The sequence below is a fragment of the Ruditapes philippinarum genome, unplaced genomic scaffold (assembly GCF_026571515.1).
Source record: "Ruditapes philippinarum isolate M1 unplaced genomic scaffold, ASM2657151v2 ctg1687_1_1_1_1, whole genome shotgun sequence".
Lineage (NCBI taxonomy): Eukaryota > Metazoa > Mollusca > Bivalvia > Venerida > Veneridae > Ruditapes > Ruditapes philippinarum.
The window spans coordinates 100,124-114,508 of record NW_026862195.1 but is presented as its reverse complement, the minus strand read 5'-3'; the positions used below and the strand labels follow the sequence as shown (position 1 = coordinate 114,508).

Genomic DNA, 14,385 nt, shown 5'->3' with positions numbered 1-14,385 from the left:
AATACTTGTATAGAAGAAATATGTCTAGGAAGTATATGTACTTAAAAGAAAACGGAGCCTTTGGAGAAGAACTTTATTAGGTTTGTTATATTTTTTTCCAACCTATTTCTACAGTATATATACTGAACGTATGCATATTATGTATAGTGTATGATCTGAAATAAAAGATATTATAACTTAAAGCATATGACATATGCACGAAACGGTTAAAATAGGGGAAATACAATCCCTAAAGAACGTCTAAAACAACAAAGTTGAAAATGTTGCAGGCTCTGTTTGATTGAGGATGTTCACGAACGTTACTGGGTTAGGGTTAGCAAGTTACCGTCCAAGCGCCCAAACCCTTACATAAAATAGCGGCATTATATTTTTTCCAGAACAATTTTATCCGTTTTCGTACCATAGTCATGTGTGTTAATTAACAGATACATTCTATGTTATAGTTCTAACGAGAATCGACCATCGAATAATATTACTGTTAACGAATTTTATTTATCTAGTAGAGCTTTATACAATTGAACTACTGAGTTAACTCAATGGTTAAGTTAACTTTTGAGTTAAACGTTTTATCCAGGGATGTGTTTGATAAAATGTCATTAAGTCTGAAATCAGTTTAAAGGCCAGACTTTAAATGATTTTGCGTTTCAAAGAAAATGGTCTAGTGGTATTATGTCCTAGGATTAAGGATACACTTAGGAATTTATATGAAACGCAGGCGAGTTGTATAAGCATTTGGTTAAATTCACCCCAACCTAAGCGTGTAACAGGCTTAATTTGATAAATGGTTTTACAAATTAGTGTCTATATACTTAGGTTTGGTGAAACTCTCACTCAAAAACTTGAATTTTAGAGTGTCTTCAATCCAAAGAAGAATGGACAACTTAATAACACATAAATCTAAATCTGAAGTATAAGAATAGATTCTTGCATTAATTTACTTATTGTAATTATTATATATTGTGTGCTTTAAACATTTTGGGACACAGAGAGAACACTTGTTTTATTTGTTAACATTTACACAGTTAGTATAGTATACAAGGCAATAAGTATCGATGCTTGCTTTTAACGCAAAATATATTTAAAATAGAGGAAAACGAAATCCCTAAAGAAAGACCAAGACGACAAAATTGAAAATGTCGCAGGCTCGTTTTGATTGAGCCTGTTCATTGACCTTACTGGAAAGTTTAAAGCCGCGGATAAAATTTTTAATTTTATAACATTCTTTTAATTGATGTTTATACTTTCATGTTTATTACAAGGAACACAATTTAATTGAAGTGGTTTATTCATTAACCTTGTTTCGCTGACATAATTGTACACAGCACTTATGTCGGTCAAGTAGATTGTGTTCTGAAATAAGTCATTTGTAAGTTGGTTTTAGAAGAAGAAAGATGCTTGTGATATTTTATCTTGTTGGGATTTTTATTTCCGAAGTGAGATGGTAAGACTATAATTATTTAATGTGAATAAATCGTTTCATGAATATCGTTTTTAATTATAAATTATATCATATAAGAACATTTATTTTGTAAAATAATCGATTTTATAAGGTTTTAAAGCTGCCGATAAGCATAACAAATTTTTAAATGCTTTGGCAATTTGAAAAGACAAAAACCAAAGCAATATGCACGGAAGCGCACGCCTTACATATACAATGACTTAAAGTGTATAAAGCTGAATATCTGCTGCCTGCAAGTTACAAAATAATTTTGAAAAGGAATACTTCTATGTGTGTATATGTCATTTAAAGCAAATGGCGCATGTATGTAATAATTGCTAAACGCAAAACCTCTAGCTAATAGCGGCATAATATTTTGTTCCAGAACATTGTATTCTGTTTACATAAAATATTCATGTGTGTTAGATGACAGAGGCATTCTCTGTTATAACTCTTTCGAGACAACAGTTGTTGCAACTTCAAAATTTGATACATATTCAACGTAGTAAAAGAAATGAAAAATAATTAACTCTCTTTAAAGAATATGACGTAATGAGATCATGAAGTGATTTACTGAGGTTATCATATTTATGTACACGTATATTTTCAGTGGTTATTATTTTGTATTGGCGCCTAATGTAATCCGTTTTGATCACGAGGAGACAGTTGTTGCGAGCGTATTTGGTCTCAAAAACGCAAAGATAAGTGTAAGATATAAATTAATGTTTCTACGTTAACGTGTTTATACATCTATAGTATTATATAAACAAGTAGAAAACTCTATAGTATCTTTTCTTTCATAAAATGACACTATCATAATTAAAAAGGTAAGATCCATGCCACATTACTTTTAATTTGGTTTATTATGATTTGTTTTAACACGTTTGTTTAATCTAGGAAATATGCGGCCTGTTACAGAATTTAAGCAGCACACCTCAAATGTAAAATATATCTCCAAAGACGCGAAACTAAAACAATATATACTTAAAGTGTATATAATGTGGATTTTTTTATAAACCAGGTAAATGTTATGCAAAAATGACTAAATTTACTTTTTTTTCATATTCGGAACACCTCGCTGAGTTATCACAATCTTCAGAGCTAATATGAGTAAAAAATAATTTTACCACATGACCTTTGATGTGAAGTGAGAATGTTATTTTTGTGTAATAAACAATGTATTTTTATGAAGTCTGCCAAAAAATAAGGTCTATTTCGATAATATTATGATTTAGATATATGTCTGACCAACTTGAATCAATTAAAACGACACACTGCAAGGGACAGGTCGTGAAGTGGTTGCACACTTGGTTCAAGCGAGAAAATTGGTTGCAAACTTGACAAAATAGATACTGAGTCGTGAATATTTACAACACTCGCACCTTTTTTTCTTGAGGTAAGTGGGTTTGTATGTTATTTTGAAAAAATAATAATATGCCCATTCCTTAAGGCAATGTTTATGACACACTCGTTTTTGGGTTTCACCTTCCTAGCTTCTGATTTGACGAAGTTATTGAAGTTATAATCTGGTAGTGTACGACGCATAAGTTTGCAACCAAAGTCCAAGTTTGCTACTGAAATGTGCTTGAACAAAATATGTTTGTGTATTGAAACTTTATTTGGAACATGCAAACTGAAACATTTACACAATATTGACAGAAACATATCTTGTCTTGTTGGTGAACTTCAAAACTTAAAGATGTGAATAAATGAGTAGAACATCCGACCAGAATTGTCACAATATGTACATGACCAGTCAAATCAGAAGCTAGAAAGCTGGAACCTTTAACCGAGTGTGACATTGTCGTAAGAATTGGGCATATTTTTTTCAAAATAACATACAAACCCACGTACCTGAAGAAAATACGTGCGAGTGTTGTAAATATTCTTGACTCGGTAGCCATTATGTCAAGTTTGCAACCAATTTTCTAGCTTGAACCAAATGTGCAACCACTACACGTGCTACCCCTTGCACTGGCTTACAATAATAACCAAATCCGAAAAGAAATGTCATTATTATGTATACATTTTGTACTTCCGGTTTCTTAAAACATAATTATCAGTATATAAATAATTTTTACTTTTATATTGATAACTAATATAATGAAACAAAATTTAAGCCAACACATCCTAGCATTGACTTTAAAATAATATCTGTTTACGTCTTAAATGTTTTAGCGTAGATAAGAACTAAATATTGAATCTGTTCTGTGTAGTCATTATATTTTGTTGGAAGTCCTTTTCCGATTTGACGGAAAGGCACGAGCATTTGCGATTGCTAATTTTTATTACAAACGCCTGCACATTTTCGTAAGTTACAAGCAATTACCGTTCACTTCATTTACTCTTACACTTGACAGTTTTTTCATTAATTAGAATAATTTTTTTATATGGATTAACACAAATCTAGAAGCGTACAGTGGCTTAACATTACTCTTTTAGTTACACAGATAATCTCAAATATAATCGTACTATAGGTTATTTTAATTTTTTTATATTTTACCTATAAGCCAACATTTAGAACTATTTGTACATTTAAAAACGTTTTATAAACACTAACTATATCAAACATGTATGATAAGATTGTAAATGCTATTCTACATGATATCATTAAAATAAAAGATATGTTCTCATTGATTTCAAAATTCTGAAGTCTGAAAACTATACATTTATTGCTACCTTCATTTCAAGATTTCATTTTACTTGTGTCATGTTTATCCGCAGATTTGGCTTCAACATGGCGAAAAAAAGTTTTCTCAGAAAGATGTCACTGTCATTGATGAAGGTAAGACAAAAGTTCCAAAGAAGGAGTTTTGCTTTGCTTAAAATCGTATAGGTCAGAAGTTCCTCAAGATTGTACAATACGAGAATTATACATGTATATCGATAACAAAAATGGCATATTTTAGAAGATGATGTTCAGCTATAAATTCATGATTATTTTTGTTTATTACACTCGATGTGCATTATAAGTCATCTCGAAATCGCTTCGGGAAAAACTTTTTTGTTTTTGAGGCATAATGTGGTGATTATTTTACAAGTATTCATAAAGCAACAAATCTTTATTTTATTCTTTACTTAGTGCTCGCCAATTTTTTTAAGCCAATCACCGACGAGGATTTTTCAAATTTTCAGGTTTCAAGTATAGGTTAGAGTGCATATTGGGTGTTCTTCGTAAATAAGAAAGCTAAAAAGGAGCGGAGCTTGCGAAGCGACTGTAGCTTTCTTATTTACGAAGAACATCCAATATGCACTCTAACCGGCTTAGTGCTCCGCCCATTTTTTCCCCGCCCAACACACTGCGTGACGTCACACGATAGCCTAAATGTGTATAACCATATTTCGAAGAGGTAGCGGTACACATTTTCGGTTCACGTGTTTTGCATAGCTTATTCCCGCATTCTGTCTAGGTAAATCAGACAATATAACGGAGCATATCCATATCGGTACCCTCTTGGCGAAATATTCTTAAACGGTACCCTCTTTGAACATACACAGGTCATTCTCTGCTAAAAACAAACCAGTGATGGATAACAATGCAGTAAAAATTCTTTGTAATTAGGAAAGGAGGTATGACAGGTAGAAAAGATGTATACCACGGAACACTAGAATGTTTTATTTATGTGCTGATTTGTCATGTGCCCGATTTTCATGTACTGCAACTTCACAATAAGCTACAAAAAGTCGACATGTCTTGCCTCGCCCGTCACCTCGACATATTTTTCGGGCTGAAATGAACCTGTAGCTTGATTATATATGCAGCATACATATTGATTATGTTCATATACATATCATCTTCGGACAAATGGCAGTATATTGTCAAAAATAAATGTAAAATTAATAAAAACACCCTACTTTCGGTTTTGCAGCGGCACGAGCTGTAATATTTACATAAAAAGTAAGAAATATTACATACATACATTTTTTTGTACTTTGTTGGAATAAGTGAACTTTTTATTTGGAAATTATAAAATGATACTGGTCCCGTAAGTAATAAAACATTTTTACTGTTATTTTGCCTGTTTTCATTTAAATGAACCTCTTTTTTTAATTCTATGCCGTAGTGACGATATACATTATACATGTGCGTGTACGGAAAAAACATGATGCATAAATATTGATTAGTAGGTGTAAAATTCAAGATCTCTGCACATGCGTATATTTCACTTAAGCGCTCTTCGAAACTTAGCTCCGCCCACTTGCGTTTTATAATATAAAACGTCCAGTTTATATAAAATCTGTTCTATTAAGATTTGAAACCTGAAAATTTGAAAAATCCTCGTCGGTGATTGGCTTAAAAAATTGGCGAGCACTAAATCTTAATAGAACAGATTTTATATAAACTGGACGTTTTATATTATAAAACGCAAGTGGGCGGAGCTAAGTTTCGAAGAGCGCTTAAGTGAAATATACGCATGTGCAGAGATCTTAAAGTTTACACCTACTAATCAATATTTATGCATCATGTTTTTTCCGTACACGCACATGTATAATGTATATCGTCACTACGGCATAGAATTAAAAAAAGAGGTTCATTTAAATGAAAACAGGCAAAATAACAGTAAAAATGTTTTATTACTTACGGGACCAGTATCATTTTATAATTTCCAAATAAAAAGTTCACTTATTCCAAAAAAGTACAAAAAATGTATGTATGTAATATTTCTTACTTTTTATGTAAATATTACAGCTCGTGCCGCTGCAAAACCGAAAGTAGGGTGTTTTTATTAATTTTACATTTATTTTTGACAATATACTGCCATTTGTCCGAAGATGATATGTATATGAACATAAATAATATGTATGCTGCATATATAATCAAGCTACAGGTTCATTTCAGCCCAAAAAAATATGTCGAGGTGACGGGCGAGGCAAGACATGTCGACTTTTTGTAGCTTATTGTGAAGTTGCAGTACATGAAAATCGGGCACATGACAAATCAGCACATAAATAAAACATTCTAGTGTTCCGTTGTATACAACTTTTCTACCTGTCATACCTCCTTTCCTAATTACAAAGAATTTTTACTGCATTGTTATCCATCACTGGTTTGTTTTAGCAGAGAATGACCTGTGTATGTTCAAAGAGGGTACCGTTTAAGAATATTTCGCCAAGAGGGTACCGATATGGATATGCACCGTGATATTGTCTGATTTACCTAGACAGAATGCGGGAATAAGCTATGCAAAACACGTGAACCGAAAATGTGTACCGCTACCTCTTCGAAATATGGTTATACACATTTAGGCTATCGTGTGACGTCACGCAGTGTGTTGGGCGGAAAAAAATGGGCGGAGCACTAAGCCGGTTAGAGTGCATATTGGATGTTCTTCGTAAATAAGAAAGCTACAGTCGCTTCGCAAGCTCCGCTCCTTTTTAGCTTTCTTATTTACGAAGAACACCCAATATGCACTCTAACCTATACTTGTAACAGACATTTACCATCTGTATGTTAAAAATACAGAGTGAGAACAACTCGAAATTACACCACGGCAACAATAACTTTGAGTTTTTTTAGCTTTAAATGATTTATTCAGCATACATTCATTTCACATGCAATTCACATTTTCAAAATAATGTGTAAAATTATGAAATGATTACCGTATAAATAATGTGTTTAGACTAGTTTTATTTCATCTAATTTAAATATTATGAAAAATATCTACAACGTATTCACTCATTCTGGATTTTACATCAAATAATACGCAAATGACATCAACGTTTTGGACTAAACATTACATTTTTTACGATGCCTTTTAGCTAAAGTTGTTTCATCAAAATTGAATTATAATAAAAAGAAACATCATTTGGAGTGTAATCTAAAAATGATATTTTTAATCTTCTTATATAAATAAACATGTGACTTTAGGCTTAATAAGGCTGTCAGAATATCAAATGCCAAAATAGAGAAATGCCAAAGTTTTATGTCATAATAACATTTTAGAAACTCCATCACATGTAACAGTTGAAGCAAACGTTACGTCATTGTTCGACCCTGATATTGAAGAAGAAAAACCTAGAACGATTAAACTTTGTTCTCAGTGGAATGGGAAGAGTCAATGTAGAGATATAGTTCTTAGTTATAGAACTGGGTATTTGATTGTACAGACGGACAAACCTATTTACACACCTCGGCAAAAAGGTTGGTGGAGATTGTAAGATATGTATCAAACTTTTATATTTTTGCAATCTCTTGTTGAATACCATGTTATACATTAACTTAAGGCAATTTAAAAACGTTATAAATTTCTGCATATATGTTCACAAGATACATTCTGAAAAATACTTAAGACCCTGAAGAAATATGGCCTACATAACAAATAATTCAAAAGTTTGTAATTATCTGAATCTAAAGTAAAATACATTTATTCTGCAAACCTAAGTCTTATTTACAGTGAGAGTAAGGGCGCTGGCACTTGACGAATCAATGAAGGCTGTTGATGGTTGGCAAGTTGCCATGGACATTATTGTGAGTATTTTGCATTTATCACGAAGGTTATTTCTGTACAGCGACAAAGTTGAAGTTGTTTTTTCCGTTTCTACATACTTAATTCAAGCACAAACGTAGAAACATGATTGTTTCCTTATTAAAAGACCAAGGTTTTGCAAGTACTTGTTCTAATTATATGTAATTGGTTTAATAACTATCAAATTTGTAGTATACGCTGTCTAATAGTTTAGCCAGCCTGGATCCGACACATGATCATTTACATATTTACCATTTATACAGACTGCAACCACGAAGACTGAAGTACTGGTAGTTCTATCATGACTAACTGCCCGCTTATAGTTAGTTATTCATAAATCGTGATCTCCACTTAATTGAATTTTGCAGGCCAACGTGCTATCATTTTAAAGGGCACTGTAGTAAATACATACATGTATTTGAAGTGATCTTTTTCAACGTAAATACCTCCGGGTGGCGACACATTTCTTATGCCTGTGTATCCATTGGTCAAAAGTCACTTTGAACCTGTCTGAACTGAACGACGAAACTATCTCGCGCACCCTGGTGCGTTGCTCTAATTATGTTTCAAATCGTTGGCACATCAGTTCCTTCTTCAAATCGGGGAACAGACGGAAGTCTAATGGAGCAAAGTCTGGGCTGTACGGTGGGTGTGGCAGTGGACTGAACCCTAGTAGGCTTATTATTGTTGTGTATACATGATATTTGGTACTTTTGTATCTTCTTTTCGGCCATTTCAACTTGGGTGGTTCCAGTATTCCTACTTGAATACTGTATAATCACCCTTTTAGATGTGTTGCCTGCTTTTTAAATTTGGCTTTTGACGTCTTATCTGTGATATGCAGGCTTTATAACCTCAGATCCCCTTTCAAAATTCCATTTCGTTAAGTTCCTCCCATTGTTTTCTCGTTTAGGGCAAATGCATTCTTTTACGTGGGGACCATACGCCGCTTTTCATGGAATGGCACTACTGTGTCACATTGAAGGTTCCATGATAACCGCCGTATGAACACATCTGCGGATGTTTCTAAATTCAAAATTTCACCATTTTCGTGTTAAATGTTGAATTCTGCTTAAGCCGGTGCTAGGGGGCGTGGACGGTAACTTGCACTTTCCAGTACCGTCCATGAACAGGCTCAATCAAACCGAGCCTGCAACATTTTCAATTTTGTTGTGTTGAACTTTCTTTAGGGATTCTGTTTTTCTCTATTTTATCCAGTTCTGTGTCGTGAGCCCTGTGTGCGGGGAGATTATCATGGTGTAGAATAACATCGTTCAGGTCTAACTGAGGTCGCTTCCGGCGCAAGGCTTGTACCAAGTCCCAAGCATCTGAAAGTTGATAACGCACAACGACTGCATTGCGGCAAAAATTAAAAATGTATTTTCTAAAATTAAATAAACAATATTTATTAAATACTAGAACCGGCCAGATCTACACGTATTTATATAAAATTTTAAAATAACAGAATAGTAACAGTTATATATTTTTATTTTTACCTTTGAATAATATTCTGCATTAACGGTTGATCCGTTTCTCACCTTGTGTTGTAGCAGGAACCCATGCCTATCAATGAAGTATATATACATTTCCATCTTGGCACTTCGCTGAACTCGAGCCTTTTTGGGTGGAGGTGTGTCAGGTGACTTCCAAATGGATTCGGTATCGTAATAGTACAGCCATGTCTCGTCCGTGGACACGATCCTGTCAAAAAAAACTTCATCATGTGCCTCATAACGCTTGAGAAATTCTCGAGAACACTGCACGCGCTTCTGTCTGTCGACTTCCGTCAGAATACGGGGTACCCAGCGAGCGGCAACTTTCGACATGTTCAGATCTTCTGTAAGAATGCGATGCACAGCATAATAAGAGAGAGATAGTTGTTCAGCTATGCCGCAATGTAACCTCCAGTAATTCTTTCACTAAGGCTGTGTTTCCAACAGTAACTGTAGACGTCGGCCGACCAGTTCTTTCGTCATTATACACGGACGTTCTTCCTTCTCTAAACCGCTCATGTCATTTATACACAAAGGTCTTTTCACCAGTAGGCAATGCTTCCGAATTTTCTATCTTTTTAAGAGTTTCGCTCGGTGAAAGTTTCAGTACCACACAAAACTTGACGACAGCGCGTAATTCAATGTCGTCATCTGACGTTATTCATCTTTTGGTAGACATCGAGGTTAACGCTGCTGCGAAACAACCTTTCAAGACATCATCTTTAAAATTACAGGAAATGACGTCAAGACGTCACACTAACATAACACGCGTTAGTGCCAAATTTCTTTTATTTTCTTCCCGCAGTGACATTTATACTATATCATGTATACTTCAAAATGCAGTGGTTGCTATAACACGGTGCATTCATAGGACAATTTTGATATATATTAGGCAATATGGAAATGTAATTGCAAACATTTGGTTTACCTCTTTTCGAGTTTTCATGTAATTCAATAAAGTAATTTGGTTTTTAGAGGATAATTCAGCAAATTTATTAATCAGCCCTCATATATTCAAGTATTTAGTACTTGAATTCTACTTAAAATGTTTTTGTCAAGTGAATTATCTCCTAATATGAAAATATACTCATTTTGACACTGACACCTATTTGGGCCTCATTTTTCGATTGAAAAACAACAACAACACGAAAAGTGTAAAAATATGGATCAAGAACCAAACTTTGAGAGAAAAGGTGTTCATATTGCTGTCGTGAGGTTTGAACTCGTATAGACATAATCTCACAGTGCAAAGATTAACTACTGCATACATTTTATTTGCAGAAATATTTTTTGAGGCTCTGAAAGGGTAACCCCGTTTATTTTGAATACAGATAAATATATATAACATACATAGAGGATATTAAATGAGTGTAGAATATGATAAACAAGATCAACAAGGAAAGGCGGCGTTCAATGAACGCAACCCCTGGCGAGCATAATATTATTTTATTCAACGATTGCAATAAATTCAGTAATGAACTTACACGAATTTAATATTCTGTTTATCACATACTTAAAATAAAGACCATTTAAAGTGAAATAAGAGTTATTTTTCATTGACGCGCCTATAATTTAACGCTAACATTTAGCGCGTCTTTACACTATTTTTGCATAACACTAATGACGTCACATCAAAATTTATGCACGGCCGTGCAATACCATATTTTCGGAGTCGCAAAATCGGCACGGGTGTGTGATAAATACATACAAATACACACACATATAAATAAATCAAACGAACAAACACACAAGGAACATTAGAAAATAAATAAATAAAAGATGCATGTGATTAATCTAAAATCTCTCTTAACGTTTCTGTATATAGTTTTGTAGCATGTAGTCTAATAAATGCAAACTGTTTCTAGTCATATTATATTCATACATAATAATACATAGTCAATAATACAATGTCCACACTCACATACTTATCATGAAATGAAAATATATTTCAAACTATCCCAATGTTTGTTAAAAAATATCTACTTTGTTAATTATTTTTTGTATTTCTCTCTCGATTTGGTATTGGTACTTGATATAATGCTTAGCAACCTCTACAGACGATCATTTTAAATTCATTTTACAATAATATATATACTTCCTTACAAAATAAAAGCAAAAAATTTGTTTCATAATCTGCATTTCGTATGCCTAAAAATAATTCAATTTTGTCAAATTCAAATGAGTATTTTCAAAAAGACCATGAATCATATCGGAAACAACTTCACAGTCTCAATTTGCAGAAAATTATTATTTTTTATAAAGACATTTAACTTGAAAGAGATGCTATTGATTAAAGAGATCCAAGCCATCGAGGGTCTTTCTTTACAGAATAAATTGGGTCCGTATACTATAACTGTAACATATATTTAATATTGAACATCATTGGTGACGTAATTAAACAACATATCTGTAAAAAAAACTGTATCGAAATATTCCTTCAGGATAATAGTTAAATTAGAAGGACGATGTAGGAGTGGCTACACAAGGTTCACTCTTATTTATTATTACATTATCATACATTACTATAAATCTGCACATAACGCCGGCACTAAAAACTCTTTAAACTAGTGAGAGGTATCTCTACGCTTAATAGTATTGACAGCACATATTTGATATATAGAGTCCCACGTTGCCGATTCAAACATTCCTAATATTGTGGTTCCGTGTACTTCGAAGTCACTGTATGTTATAACGTCTTAACAAACACACAAGTATGAAGGTATTAGCTAAATAGTCAGAACCACAAAGCTCACACAAACATATCATTCAGCCTTGTGATCATGATCCAGATCAAAAGACAACAAAATTGTTTATTCTGTAAAAAGAAGTATAGATAATTTCCAAATTAAAACATTATAACAACATAAATTAATATCGTTAATGAAACATAATTATAATATATTTATATAAAGAAGGAGGGGTCGGTGGTCAAATTCTTATGTTTTTAGTCTATGCTTAATGAGGGTCCTTAAGCCGTGAGGGCGCAAAAAGCAGATTCACAGTCGAGTACGGACCCAGGACATACCATCTGTCATGTACTTAAAGGGTTAACATTCGAAGTTCAAACTGAAGATATTTTACCTCCATGCCATTTCCATAGAGTTTAGGCCAGAGATATGAATATTTTGAGCCAAAATTAGGTCTCTGTACCTAGCTGTACCGTAATCTGAGACAATATGAAAAAGGAGGTAGCACTTTAAAGGGCTGTCGATACCAACCAAAGGGTCTGCCTTTCAAGCCGCCTCTATCTGCGCACTGGGTTTACGCACTTAAGCACACACGATTTCCTCCTCGCCCCTGCCTTCTTTTAGGGTCCATTCCCCCCTCGGGTTTAGTCAGGACATCTACAGCTTGTCCGCATCTACAATATTTGATCTTTCTTTACTTTTAATCATCACGAGTTCTTTAAATCTTCTGCCAAATCGCCGTGCCTTCTTAGCGACGTGCTCGCACTGAGGGGACGTGAGAAGAATGGTGAAATACTCTTGTACATACTCCTTATATATTGAGCAGTCTTATACATATATACGCTTGATAAACAGCTACAATACTGTCGCGCCGTCCACGTTGAGCAAAAATTAATAAGAAAAAAGACCAAAGATAACTGTAACGCCTGGTAATTAGATGATAAAAATGAATATCATTTGTATTAAAGGAAGAGTTGTTACATAAACATGAAATATATTAACACTTCTGGTTGCCTTATGTCATAACTGACGTCTTTGTGTTAAATTTGTTTGGCTTGAAATCGGTAAAACTGTTCAAGTTGATAGAAAGATACATTTCGTAGAAGTATTCTAAAACGCTTACATTCGGTTTGCTTTCTTTCTGTTCAGAGTCCAAAAAACGCCACGGTGGCAAGAAAAATAATAAAGCACAGTGAAACCGGCTTCTACGAAAACATTTTTATAGTGCCCGAGTATGCAGATACAGGTATATGGACTGCAAGAGCTTTTTATAGAGGACAGGTAACATGTTTGTAAGCGTTTGTAGTAAATTCCTATTCAACAAAGTTATTCAGAACTTACTACAAGAATCAGGCATAATTGTTTCTTGGTGGTTTTAAAAACTATAATTCTTTATTCTGTAAATTGTTAGCTCAATTTCGATTGTGATTCATTTTCAAAACACACTTTATAAAGATCGAAATATTTTAGTATATTATTTTATTACTATTTCTTTCCCCCTTTTCAATGAGTCTTATCAATACTGCTTTATTTTACCAGCTTGAAACACAGTTTCATTCACGTTTTGAAGTAAGAAAGTACGGTAAGTGTTTATTTTATAAACGTTTAGCTGATTTTTACTGTGAACCTCAGATTTTCTATAAATATATTTTTTTACACGAAAACTGTCCCCTTTATTATTTCTTTTAATAATAGAATTCTTAACTTGAATAAATATCTTGAATCTTCTCAATATATTGATAACCCTAACCAATAGGTAAAATCTGCATCTAGAATTGTATCTAATAATTCCTTGAATTACTAACGAGTCAACAATTTGTGATAATATTCTACTTAAAGTTATTTAGGACATTGTATGGGGAAATATTACAATTGTATAATCAATAATTCAACTGGGTCGTTTTTGTAATTTTGTATCTTGTAATTTTTATGATTTCATAATTTGCTTCTTTTTTTCAAGTCTGTTGCTGTTTTTTCTTTTGAACCGTAACAAAATAAGCACAGGCAAATTTATTTATCATTATGTATATTATGAAACGAAGAAAAGAAAGGAAGACAAGGAGCTGAGGGAATTGTTTTTTTATTAGTATATCAGATCTGTTATATTTTCATAAACAAAAGTAATGAAAGCATTGTTTGAAATTGATTAAAACTTGTGACCTTATTCTCATTTTAGTTCTTCCAACGTTTGGGGTAACTATAAATGTTGATGTTCCATACATAACACCCGACACAGACGATATAACAATTACTGTAAAAGGCAGGTAAGAAAAGTTACTGATAACTAAAACTGTTTCTTT

The 14,385-nt window shown here is 33.2% G+C and overlaps 1 protein-coding gene across 1 annotated transcript in view; it reads left to right on the top strand.

Moving 5' to 3' along the window:
• The first annotated feature begins 1,144 nt into the window (after positions 1-1,144).
• Positions 1,145-14,385, top strand: part of LOC132718233 (venom factor-like) — a 109,051-nt gene continuing 95,810 nt past the window's right edge. The window contains exons 1-8 of the mRNA XM_060701881.1: positions 1,145-1,441; positions 2,049-2,145; positions 4,163-4,223; positions 7,383-7,580; positions 7,834-7,907; positions 13,235-13,366; positions 13,625-13,667; positions 14,262-14,349. Coding sequence (XP_060557864.1) covers positions 1,392-1,441; positions 2,049-2,145; positions 4,163-4,223; positions 7,383-7,580; positions 7,834-7,907; positions 13,235-13,366; positions 13,625-13,667; positions 14,262-14,349 — 743 coding nt within the window. The 5' untranslated portion in view covers positions 1,145-1,391. The remainder of the gene's footprint in view (positions 1,442-2,048; positions 2,146-4,162; positions 4,224-7,382; positions 7,581-7,833; positions 7,908-13,234; positions 13,367-13,624; positions 13,668-14,261; positions 14,350-14,385) is intronic.